Source organism: Rhopalosiphum maidis, chromosome 1, assembly GCF_003676215.2.
Source record: "Rhopalosiphum maidis isolate BTI-1 chromosome 1, ASM367621v3, whole genome shotgun sequence".
In the NCBI taxonomy this organism is placed as follows: Eukaryota; Metazoa; Arthropoda; class Insecta; order Hemiptera; family Aphididae; genus Rhopalosiphum; species Rhopalosiphum maidis.
This window is the reverse complement of record NC_040877.1, coordinates 49,379,725-49,393,321: the sequence shown is the minus strand read 5'-3', so window position 1 is coordinate 49,393,321 and position 13,597 is coordinate 49,379,725. Positions and strand designations below refer to the sequence as shown.

At 25.6% G+C, this 13,597-nt stretch overlaps 2 protein-coding genes across 2 annotated transcripts; both read left to right on the top strand.

Annotated features, from left to right (window-relative positions):
• Positions 1-2,254: 2,254 nt before the first annotated feature.
• Positions 2,255-7,419, top strand: LOC113548230 (splicing factor U2AF 50 kDa subunit-like). The gene is made up of 11 exons (XM_026949004.2): positions 2,255-2,511; positions 2,592-2,834; positions 3,532-3,659; positions 3,731-3,847; positions 3,915-4,077; positions 4,137-4,178; positions 4,240-4,295; positions 6,112-6,234; positions 6,328-6,483; positions 6,545-6,709; positions 6,772-7,419. Exons 1-11 carry the CDS (start codon positions 2,496-2,498, stop codon positions 6,901-6,903), a joined length of 1,341 nt encoding a protein of 446 aa, XP_026804805.1. The 5' UTR covers positions 2,255-2,495; the 3' UTR covers positions 6,904-7,419.
• Positions 7,420-8,855: 1,436 nt separating this feature from the next.
• Positions 8,856-12,386, top strand: LOC113548309 (probable small nuclear ribonucleoprotein Sm D1). The gene is made up of 4 exons (XM_026949118.2): positions 8,856-9,080; positions 10,803-10,879; positions 11,328-11,531; positions 11,629-12,386. Exons 1-4 carry the CDS (start codon positions 9,067-9,069, stop codon positions 11,736-11,738), a joined length of 405 nt encoding a protein of 134 aa, XP_026804919.1. The 5' UTR covers positions 8,856-9,066; the 3' UTR covers positions 11,739-12,386.
• The last annotated feature ends 1,211 nt before the right edge of the window (positions 12,387-13,597 follow it).

Here is a 13,597-nt window from a genome sequence, read left to right as displayed (position 1 = left end):
AGTATAATAATTTTACAATTTTATTTGTACGCAGTATAAAGCAATAGCACACTATCATACCGTATAATATTGTACTATTTTTATCAATAAGAAAAATATCGTTGCCATAAAATCCAGGTAGGTAATACAAAATAATACAATACTAAAAAATTTATTTAACCTAAAAATTTGAACATTTAATTAATTTTTAAGATTCTAAGCCAGGAGAAGAATGTTTTGATTTTAAAATTACCTATACATTTTTTTTTTTATGTAAAAATGCTTGAAAAATTAATACATTAGGTTCCTTATAGGCATAAGTTTTTCGTATACTAATAAAATAAATATAGAAAAAAACATAATCAAAATATTTTTTAAAAGCGTTTAAAGTTTACATTTTGACAAAATTGGGATATTTACGCGTAAAATAATAATTTCTAATCAATCTAAAAATTCATAGTAAAAATAAGCTTTAAATTTATCATAGATAAAATGATTGTCTTTTTGAGTTGAGTGTAATTACGACGTTACCGTCATCACCCACATCAGTCACAAGTTCACAACATGCGGCATGCTGATGACTGTACCACGCAAAATATTTGAAACTTATTATGATTCTTTTTATAGATAATCGGAAACAATATATTAGATGAATAAATATTTAGATAGCAACTATTATAACAACAATAAAATTTATGTGAAACCAGAAATCACAAATTTTTTTCATATTTTCATATTTTCTTCTCAATACGCATAACACAATATTGGTTTTTATTTTTTATTTTAATAACGCATTAGTATATTACCTACCAAAATAATGGAAGTCGTGTTATAAATGAAATTATAATTAACAGCACCCAGTAATCAACCCAAAATATTTAACAAAGGAGTGAATAAATTATATTATAGATAAGATGTATAAAATATGTATGTATAATATATATATTATATATGTGTGTAGAGTGTAGACCAGTGCCGTATCCAGGGGAGGGGGGCTTTTGGGCTTAAGCCCACCCCGAAATCTTTTATTTTAAATAGTATGTGTATATATATATATATATATATGTTTTTAAATTATTTCCTATTTTCCTATAAAGTTAAGAATGAATGTTTAAGCCCCCCCCCCCGAAAACAAATCCTGGGTACGTCATTGGTGTAGACTGTGTAGTGTTTGTATTTATATATCGATGTGTTTGGTTCAAAGACCGAAATTGTACATACTGGAATGTGCGGTACTGCGGTAGATTCAGTCATTTGCAGTGTACGCACTTATATTCTGTGACACTAAGTGTTCAATGCATAAATATTATTCTTCTGTCTAAGGTACAAAATGTTTCTGAAGAAAGCAGATGGGTAGGTAGAAATGTATAAAGTATGGTACAAATCACATTTTAACCACGTTTATACATTTTGTTTCACTTTCAAAATAAGTACATTTAATTTTTTTAATTTAAGGTACCTATGTAGGTACTTTAATACCTTATTACCTATATCTAATTAAAAATATCGAACGTAAGGCTATTGATTATAAATACTAGTACCTATTCTAATATATAGTTATGATTAATGGTAGTATATACTACATACCTAGTATCCTATCTCTTGACTCTTGTAGCCACTTTTGATAATATCTTACAGAGTTACAATGTTTAAAATGTACTGAAATCGGTTTGTAGTAATGTACCTAGAATGCCTAGTTATTCAATACAAATATTCTATAAGAAAAACGTCCAAACCAAATGTAGTTATATTAAGGCACTATAAAGATTAAAGGTCTCATAACACATCCAATGCTCTAGTTACACTACAATTAATACCTGTTGTGCGATTTTAGGCGGTATTTACATGATTGTATTACATATGTATATACTAAATTGTATACCTTTGCAATTGTTGAACACAAATACCACAACAGTCATAACCTAACGTCTATAGTTCAATTTAAGCGATTAACGTGAAAAATAAATCATAGAATATATATTTTTTTAATAATAGTACAATAATACAATCAGTATATTTTATACAAGTAATAATAGATTAATAGCCAATAGGTTGAATTTGAAAATGAATAAATAAATTCTAGTTGTATATTAAATTTTTTTATTTTTCGATGTTGGTGCACCTGAGTTTTTGATTTGCCGTCTCGATTTTACGTTTCTTCCAGAAGAACATCCTCGTACTCGCGTTGTTATATTCTGTTTATGTTGTTATCTTGGGTCTCTTGGGGGAAGAACTGCGTACAGAATCAAGAGATTAGAATTTAGACTTAAGGGGTAATGTTACTTGTGTACGCACTGGAGTACCGGACATTTGTACAGCCCGGTACGGCAGTCACGAGTGTTAATGAAAAATATTATAATTATTATCAAAGTCGGTTTACTTTTTTCCTAATTCTGCATTCAGTATTTACTAATAACACATTACTAAATGTTTATGACTTTTCATTCTGTTTTTTAACGTTGGACGTGATAATTCAAATTAATCGCTGCGTTTAATTTAACCACAAACATAGTGTAATGGGTGAAGACAAAGGTAGTGTTTGAATAATTATGTTTATCTAGTATGTATATTGTTGTGTACTTATAAAATTGCATTATATTTATGTAACATAGAAAGAGAACGAGACAGGGACCGTGGAGAACGTGATAAAGAACGTGGTGAAAGACGGCGACGTTCACGATCTAGAGACCGCGAACGTCATCGCAGACATCGATCAAGGAGTCGCGAAGGACGTAAACGTAGTAGATCTAAGTCACCTAAAAATAAGTCTAGACGTAGAAAACCATCTCTTTATTGGGATGTTCCGCCACCAGGTTTTGAACATATTGCGCCTCTTCAATATAAAGCCATGCAAGGTAAAATATAATATTCAACATGGTAAAAATATAGGTCTTAATTTTTTTTTTTATATTTGCATAGTTGAAATTAATTAACTTTATTAGCTATTTATTAATTCGGTTGGTAATCTACTTTAATTTGGTATACCCAAGTAGTAATTCATTCTTAGAGATTTTTCTAATCTAATAGGGTATATCTTTACATGTTTGACTGTTTGAATTGTGTATTTAATTTCTTATACACATTTTAATATTCTGAAATGGGTTAACCCCACCACCACAATACTAATTCAAAACAATTGTTTTACTAATAATTAAACTATATAATAAATATTTATATTACCAAGACAAACAGATTACATTTATATAATTATATGTAAATTAAATTAAATTTACTGCATCTTTGTAATAGACTTAAATGATCATAATTATAAATATGTTATTAATAGCAAATACACTTAAAATTTTAAGTTGTTAAACATAATGTTCTATAAATACTTTTCTCCATCTATTGAGATAAATATTGGTCATAATAAATAACATATTTGACACATTATTATTAATTATATAGATGTTTTATATTTTTATATTTATAATAATCAAACAATAAATTTATATTATTTTTGTCTATTAGGTACTCTTGCAGATTCAATAATATTTTGAATATTAAGTAAAATTTTAAAATTTTAATTAAATGAGTTAATTTTTTGTTTAGCTGCTGGACAAATTCCTGCAAATACAATGCCAGATACCCCTCAAACAGCTGTCCCTGTTGTTGGCTCTACAATTACACGCCAAGCAAGAAGGTTGTATGTTGGCAACATACCATTTGGTGTAACAGAGGTATTACTATTATTACTTATTATTGTTATTATTTCTTTATAAAAATAAACATATTTTTTTTACATTTTTAGGATGAAATGATGGAATTCTTTAATCAGCAGATGCATTTGTCTGGATTAGCTCAAGCTGCTGGTAATCCTGTGCTTGCATGTCAAATTAATTTAGATAAAAATTTTGCATTTTTGGAGGTATGTACAAGTTTCATATAATGCTATTATAAAATTGAATGAAAATTTAAATTTCATTCGATTTTAGTTTAGGTCTATTGATGAAACTACTCAAGCAATGGCTTTTGATGGTATTAATTTCAAAGGCCAGAGTTTGAAAATAAGACGACCACATGATTATCAGCCAACACCTGGAATGACCGAGAGTAATCCAGTGACAAACTATAATTCTGGAATGACTTTAGACATGAGTATGGGAAGATTTATTTTCTCTTAGATCAACATTTTTCATTGAATTTTTTTGTTATAGTGAAATATGATTCCAGCTCATTTGGTCTTGGAACAGTTCCAGGTTTGTATTACATTTATTAAGATTAAATATTCTTGCTCATTAATAATTGTTATGTTTTTAGATTCACCACACAAAATATTTATTGGAGGATTACCAGCATACCTTAATGATGAACAGGTAAGTCTTTTTAGTAATAAAATCTGGCTCTTTATTTTTAGCTTAATGGTCCATCATTAGCAGAGGTACATTAGGTCAATACAAAAACATGGTTTGAGAAGAAACAAAAATAGTGTTAATTTTTTTTTTAAATTTTTAGCACATACGTTTCAGATTTTATTTTTTTGTTTTTTTTTTTCAGAAAATATGTTCTTGTTTTGTGTATTAAAATATAACAGTTTAGATTTACAGGGACCTAGGGTATTTATTTAGGGTCGCCGTAAGAACATGGATTCTCCTTGCCAGACTTTTATTGACTTTTCATTATGCTTGCAATACATTTACTTTTCTTTCTGTCTGAAAACAAATGTAAGTAGTAATACAAAAAAAATATTTTAAAAAAAAGAAGAAATATGAAACATTTCAATAGAACAGTAAAGAGCTAATAATAATTGTTCCTCTGCTATACCCCATGCCCTTAGCTAGATAACTTGGTTGAAAATGAAACTCTCTGATACAACTGCTTCGTCTGTCCAAATCGACATACAGGCAAGTGGTGTTTCGGAATATTACATTGGTTATGTACTTATGTGTCATAGAGACTAAACTTTCTTGATTAATTTATATATATATATATAATATAATACTAACAAGAATAAATTAAATATGTCTTTAAGTACTATTATGTAAAATGTACTATAAATGTATAATTCTACATAACAATCTAATAACTTAAACATTAATTAATTTAAAAGAGAATAAACTAAAACTAATTAGAAACTGCAGCACAATTGGTGGATTTTTTGTTACAATAAAATATTTTATGTTGGGTTTTATATTTAGGAAACAATTAACAATAAGTAATATCATCAATTAAATAATGAAACTGTTGACCACTTTTGTGGTTTCTGATTGATTCACATGTAATAATTCCTTACTCCATTATATTAAACTTGTTTAAGTACATTTTTTAAGTATTTATATAGTTGCGTTATTATATATTAATGTAGATAATTTTATTTATTATTATTAAAATTAGTTTTTATCGAACAGTTTAAAGTGAAAAACAATTAATACATTTTGTGATAAAATACCTGTTTTACAACTTTTTAAGTTTACAATCTCTCCAGTTCATTCATATTACATACAACTGAAAAAAAAATAATAAAGATGTAAACAGATTGGAGTTAAGAAACACTAAAATAAAACAAAACGTAATCACAGAAGTGATTCTATTTATAAATTGTTTTAGTCATTCATATTATTGGAAGATATTAAATGATATAAACACAATAGAAACTTGATTACAAATTTAAGTGTATATTAAATTAGTCTATTGTAAATTTTTACCCCATTGTGAGTAGTCATTGGTTAAATAAATATTAATATAAATTAAATTAGTTAAAAAGTAGTATACCTTTAAAATATTTAGCATTAAATCTGCTTTTTTAATATAATAATGATTAATATAAAGCATAAAGAATGGATGTAACATAGGATAATAAAAAAAAATACATATATATTTAAAACTACTATATAACCTGTAAGTTCAGTGTTTAACAGGTAAACTTTTTAAATTTAATTTAGACTTGTAACAAATTATTCTTAAATATTTCGAATGTATGAGTGTTAAAATATAAATTTACTTGAGGACATGCTTCTAAGCATAAAATAAATAAATCCTTATGTTTATTTTTTATTTTTAAACTGCATACTATTTAATATTTATGAATAATATTATGAGAGTTCTAAACAAATATTATTGAAGGTTAACTATAGCATCCAATAGGATATAATACTGTAATAGATTTTATATTATTTATTTGCATGATGATAGGTGAAAGAACTACTTACATCATTTGGTCAGTTAAAAGCATTCAATTTGGTCAAGGATGCTGCCACTGGTTTAAGTAAAGGTTATGCATTCTGCGAGTATGCTGATGTTGTGATGACTGATCAGGTAAAAAAGTTTACTAATATTCAAAAATATTTAAAATTCCTTATTAGTTATTATTAGCAACAAAAATTAATTTTTAAATGTTGATAATTATAGGCCATTGCTGGTTTGAATGGTATGCAATTAGGAGAAAAAAAATTAATTGTACAGAGGGCCAGTATTGGAGCAAAAAATCCTGGTCTTGGTCAAGTACCTGTAACAATTCAAGTCCCTGGACTTACAGTTGTTGGAACTGCAGGACCTCCAACCGAGGTAAATAATTTTTTTTTAATACAAAATAAAAATTTTTAAAATCATTTATAATTATTTACAGGTTTTATGTTTACTGAATATGGTAACTCCAGATGAACTTAAAGATGAAGAAGAATATGAAGATATTCTGGAAGATATTCGTGAAGAGTGTAATAAATACGGCGTAGTTCGGTCACTAGAAATTCCACGGCCTATTGAAGGAATTGATGTGCCTGGTTGCGGAAAAGTATTATTTTTATAATTCATTATTTTCTAATAAAATTAATATTAAAAAATGTTGTCTTTCAGGTGTTTATAGAGTTTAATACTATTGTTGACTGTCAAAAAGCACAACAAGCTTTGGCAGGCCGAAAGTTCAACAACAGAGTTGTTGTTACTTCATTCATGGAACCAGACAAATATCATAGAAGAGAATTTTAATTACAATAATACTAAACTAATAATTAAAATATTTGAATATTTATAATATTTTTTAAGTTACAGAACCCCTCAATATTGAATTACGACTTAAACTAGTTACATTAACCTTTAGATGCATTTTTTTTTGTCTTTTTGTTATATGACTTTTAGACTGAGATAAAAATATTAAAAATAAATAATTCTACCAATTTGAATAGTTTAAGAAAATTTTGTACGATATTTATTATTATCGTGTGTAAAAAATGGTTAAGTGAATGCCAAAGTGTTTGTAATTATTCATGAAAATAATTTTGCTTGGTATAAACTCATAGAGCCAGTATTTTAAGTAGCTTTACCATATTTTACCATACTCATAGAAACAATGTATCATGTATGTATATCATTGGATTTTTATTTTTATTTAGTATTGGTATTAAAAAAATAAAAAACACTAGGACATAATTAAACTTTTCTTCAATATACTGTGAAAATTTGGTAAATCTACTGTAAATAATATATTTATATGTTTGTACCGCATGAAATCTTTTTTTCTATATAATCTCATTGTTATGCAACATTGTTGGTACTGCTATGGGACCATTTATAAAATACTATGAATTATATTATTCAAATATGTTTTGTATTAAACATTTTAATTCTTTTCAAAATTACATTAAAGTTGCCTATATTAAACTCATTAAATAGAAAATGTTAAGTGTGAATATTTTTTTAGTTATGCTATTACCAATTTAGTTTTAAATACACTTAAAAATTCAATTTTTTATGAACTGTGATGATATTTATATCTAATAATATGTTAAATAACTTACTTCCATATTTATATTGTTTGAAGCTTAATTTAACAGTTCAACTTACACATGGGCAAAAATTGACCGATTACATTTTAACCACATGATCATTTGTCCCTCAAAAATTGTATTTTGTGTCTTTTTATAATTTGAATAATAAAATGTATATTTTACATCAACGTTTAATTATTAATAATTTATATTATTATAGTTATTTGAACAATAATAATAATAATAATAACCTATATTAAGAGTAACTCATTTTTTAACAGCAAACACTAATTTATTAACATAATATTTAGTTTTTGTGAATTATATTTTTGTTATATAAGTGTTATTATTTATTATAATTTAAACTTGCTTTGATTAACATAATAAGTATAATAAAACAAAATTTACAACTCAGCTAAAATTATTTCATATTTTTATTGAATTGGTTGGTAAGGTTAATGGATAAATGAATACATTGTTTTTAAAATTAAATATGGCACTTAGTATTAAGTAGGCTAGAACAGACTATGTCAATTTTTGTTTTGTCAATCTTGAGAAGTTGAGAACTTTTTAAATCAATTTATGAACAATTATTACTTTATCCAATAGTCGAGATTTTATGTATATTAAATGCTTATTTGGATTATGATGTTGAATAGTATTGACTATTGAATAGATCAGTGAAATGGGTGGTAAGTTCTACGAAAAATGTTATCAATAGATAAATTGATATAAATAATTTTTGGAATGTTTGCATGGGCATTGAACTAATTTCGAAACACTACCACACAACAATGTTTATGTGAGACAATAAATTCACATTAAGAATACTTAACTATTATTTTCCATAACTATTTTCAATGCGAATGTGACCAATGCAATGTGTATATGTCGTATGACAATAAAAATGATATCACAGTCATATACATCAATCAATACTCGAAGTCGGCTATCTACTATTTATAAATGTGTGAACCACGAATAAAAAAATTAATATTGTTATTTTTAGTATATTTTATTTCGTGATGTGAACAAAAATAAAAAGATTTATAAACGCACAATCAGTGTACCATAGTTAATGAGAAATCGTCGTTTGTGTATTTACAATCGATAATGTTGGTGGCACTGGTTTTCGGCTTCTTTCGTTGACAACATCAGCTATCACGTGCAGTTTCCCGTCTTTTTCCAAAATGTTTTGATTCTATAAATCGTATTTTTTAATACCGATTTGATTAGCATTATTCTTATAAAGTATATTTCATACTTATAGTTTATACTTTATTTGTTTTACTTTTGTCTTTCACGTCGGGCAGGCCAACAGCCAGTGCGTACTATTGGATACTATTGGATTAGAGCGCGTCACAAAGCTTTCTTAAACGTAATCATGAAATTAGTCAAGTAAGTCAGTAGTTTGATTTTAGCCGCGGTCGCCGGTAATTATTTTAATAAATCGAATTTCGGGACTAATTCGATTTTCGAGAGGTTTTTTTATAGGTTTTTTTTTTTTTTTATTAATTTAGTTTTTAACAGTATTTACATGTTCAGCTAATAACTATTTAAAACATCAAATAGAACAAATCATGTAATAGACTGTTAATAACTGTTTTGTTTACTTTTCAACCCATGTAGATTACTAGTTACCCACATTATATAATGTTTAATCAACTGGTCTTACGTAATAAGTATACCTATAGGTAGGTTTTAAAATCAAGAAATTAGCAAGATGTCTAGTAAAATTGGGTGTACAGTATATACTAAGCTAGTATATTATATTCAACTTTTTACTGCATAGTGTAGTGTGCATCTCATTTAAAAGTGAATGTACTGAATAGTAAACCTTTATAATATAATAGATTAAAATCAATCAGTACATAGATAATTGATATCTAATTTTATAAATGTCGCTTAAAATAATAACAATTTCAGCTTAAATACATATCAAGTCCTACCACTTATTAAATTTCTGAAATGAATTTCACCTGCTGTGAAAATGAGTGTTTTTGAAAGCATATATATTACAATTACATTAACTAGTATACTTCAGCGTTCTATTGTAATAAAAATATAAAATTGCTTACCAATTTATTGATATTTAATCCTATGAACAATATTTTAACCTATTATTAAGCATTTAGTTTTAGTTTCTAAATCCATACATAAATTGTTAAAGTATTTTTTATTGACATATCCTTAGTACGACTTTTTATATAACTTGATTGTCTTTGTTTTTTAAATATTGATTTTTCAAATGTCTTTCATTAATTTCTTAATTCAATATCTATAAATTGCTCTGTTTTTTTTTTATAATATGATATTAAATAATCGTTAATAATACTATGCTCATCTTTGCTTTTTACACATATTTTAAATCTTCAAATAATTTATTAAACACACTATGTAACTTATGTTATCTCCATATTATGATGTCACTATTTTATTTACCATATTTTTATATCTATACATTACTTTTTACAACTAATTTACTGAATTATAATCGTAATTCAAGTACTATTTTCATTTCCAATTGAATTGAACTTATAAATGTTACCTTTATCCTGTTTAGTAATTTAGTATGTAAGCAGTGGCGCAGAAGTTTTTAAAATGTGGTCAGGAAATTTCAAAACTTTGCGGTCTTAATACCTATTAGCATAAAAAAATATTCAATTGGGGGAAGGGGTTGAAATATACATTTACTCATAATAAAGTTATGATTTTTATGATATGGCCTACTGGACTTCGGCACCACTGTTCAAGTACTAGCATTTATATATTTTTATTTTATGAGCTTATAGTCTATAAACTAAGTAAATTAATTTAAATAATTATGAACAATCTATGTAAGTTCTTCATAATGTAATTAAAATTATAATTATCACAATCATTATGTCAATCATGTCCAAGAATTTTGTGATTAAACAAATGTTATTTGTTTATTATTGTGATCAAGAATAATATTTTAAAACATTATGAAATAATGACTTAATAACTTAATATACTTACAGTAAAACAAAGTTTGTAGTTGTTATTTGATTTTAAAGAATATTTTATTTTAGCTATTGTTTAATTATGTACATCATATTACAACATGTCATTTTACATTTAATAATTTTTATGTTTTAGATTTTTGATGAAACTCAGTCATGAAACTGTGACATTAGAACTTAAAAATGGTACTAGTGTTCATGGCACTATTACAGGTAAAATTTTTATAATTAATATTTGGAATATTCTTTTAAGCTAAAAACATATTTAATTCCAACTAAAAAAAGAATTATTGATGTATAACATATAATATATACTATGGCAAATTACCAATAAGGGTTGACATTTGGAAATATTGTTAAAAAATCTAAAAATAACCATAATTGATCATAATATAATGGATTATCAAAACTCACAAAATGTGTTTAGTTAAATTAAGATAAATTACACAATTATTTATTATAATGTTAATTTAAAATATTATAGTTAATAAAATATATTATTTCAATTGCATTAGTTAAAATTATTCTAAACTATAGTCTTTATTTAAGTTATATATATATTTAAAACTAATATTTCAGTTTTATTAGATTGACATCAATAGTTGTATTTTTTTAATTTTAGTAATGTGTTACTAAGTATTAAACATTTATACAATTTTAGGTGTTGATGTAGCAATGAACACTCACCTTAAGGCTGTTAAAATGACTGTTAGAAACCAACAACCTATACATTATGAAACTCTTAGTATTCGAGGTAACAACATTCGGTACTACATTTTACCTGACTCTCTTACTCTTGAAACCCTATTAGTCGATGATGCTCCCAAATCACGAATGAATCGTGGTGGACGAGGAGGTCGTGGAGGTTAGTATACATATTTTATTAGATATATTTACTTCTTAATGAAATAAAATATATTAATTAAGAAATAATATTAAATATACAACTATTATTGTCTTAGGGCCAGGAAGAGGTGGTCGTGGACGTGGTGGTCCAAGAGGACGAGGAGGTCGTGGAGGGCCACGTGGAAGCGGTGGTGGACGTGGGCGTGGTGGTCCACCTCGGCGTTAATACTTGCATAAATTATTCAATTTGAAATCAAACTTGTGTATTTTCAAATTTGTATGTGTATTGGTCTTTTTTAAAAATATTTAAACTTTATTTATCAAGTTTTATAATAAATTGTCCTTTATATTTAATTGTCTAATACTTATAAATACATTTAATAAACAGTACTATATACCTAATATAAATGTATTTAATATTAGAACTGATCATATGACTTATTATTTGGTAGAGATACTGGAAAAAGCATTAATTAAGTTTTCAGCTATTGAAAAGCTTACATACTTTTAATTATCTTTGTTTTTTTTTTATATTTTTTAATATTTAATAATCATGATTTTCTGAATATACATATTTATGGTATGTAAAAAATAAAAATAAGATATAAAATGCAATTAAGTTAACTCTTAAAAATTGCTAGTAACAAATAGTATGCTCTAAGTCTAAAAAGAATTTTGTATGTGGAAAAGTTTATAACCTATTAATATTATTTTATATCTTATTCTTTAAATAGTCATTAACAGTATATCATACATTATGTTAATGGAAAGTATTTATTTATTTTTCATATTATATATACTGTTTTTTTACAATGTTCATAATAGTTAGTCTTAATTAATCTACTTTTCCTGTTTTTCAATATAATTATTCAAATTAATATCATTGTTTAAAGGTTAATCAATTTTCCACCCTACCTTACCAGCTAACCAGAGTTAGTGACACTGAAGTGCTTTTTAAGATACTCTTACATCATATATCAAGAAATCCCCTACTATTCTCCAAATTAAATTAAATTAAAGTTATTTAACTTTTAAGCAACTACTGGGGCTATATGATAATTATTTATTATATTATATTCATTTGTATATCATATTTATTTATCTTAATACATAAAATTGTGGATCGATAGTTGGACCCCACTTTCTCACATGGGCCCTCCTGCCTACAAAATCTACTATGATTTCTGTCATAGGTAAATTAGATAATTGGCGCCATTGATTAAGGTACTAATATTAATGTAATCCATACATTTTCAAATATCAGTATTTTTTATAAATCAAATTTTATCTGTTCTGAAAATGTTAAAATCACAAAGCATTTTACAATAAGAAATTCTGAAATTGTATCTTCACTGTTGTAATATAGAATAGATGCGTGCCACTATGCCATTAGTTTTATTTTTATAGAGTGACAATATTTAGTTTATATTTTTAATTGTTATTTATAAGTAGAATAGAATCCCTAATCAGGACTTGATGGTTATTTATTTACAAATAATTAAAAATGAGCTCAGGATGCTTATAACAGTTATAACTTATAATTTATATATAGTATATGTACCTAAAAACAAATATGTTGCATGACCTCTAAATATCAACCGAATTAAATTTAAATTTCATAAAATATATTTTATATCATTCTGAACATTTAAGGTGTGTGAGATAAAAGAAATATTTAAATTCATTTTTTCCATGTTTTTGATAGTCATCCTATACTTATAATAATTTTATTTTAATTATCTTGGAACACTAATTATTTTCAAGCTTAGATATTATGCTTCTTAATTATTTTCATAATTGTCCCTAAATATTGAGGATAGTTCAATAATTGTTTAATGTCAGTTGTCAGTTTATTCGAAGAGACCATAGGTGTATACGTAAGTGTGATGATGATAATCATGATTACATCAACATTTATTACAGAATACATTTAAATTTAACCTATCCTATGTGTTATATTATTTTGGACAGTTTATAGTCTTCTAATTTTACAAGTTATTAAATTACAATAAAATAGTAAATGATATCAAATTATTATTCATAACAACTTCAAGAGTTATGAATTATGATACACTACCTAAAAAC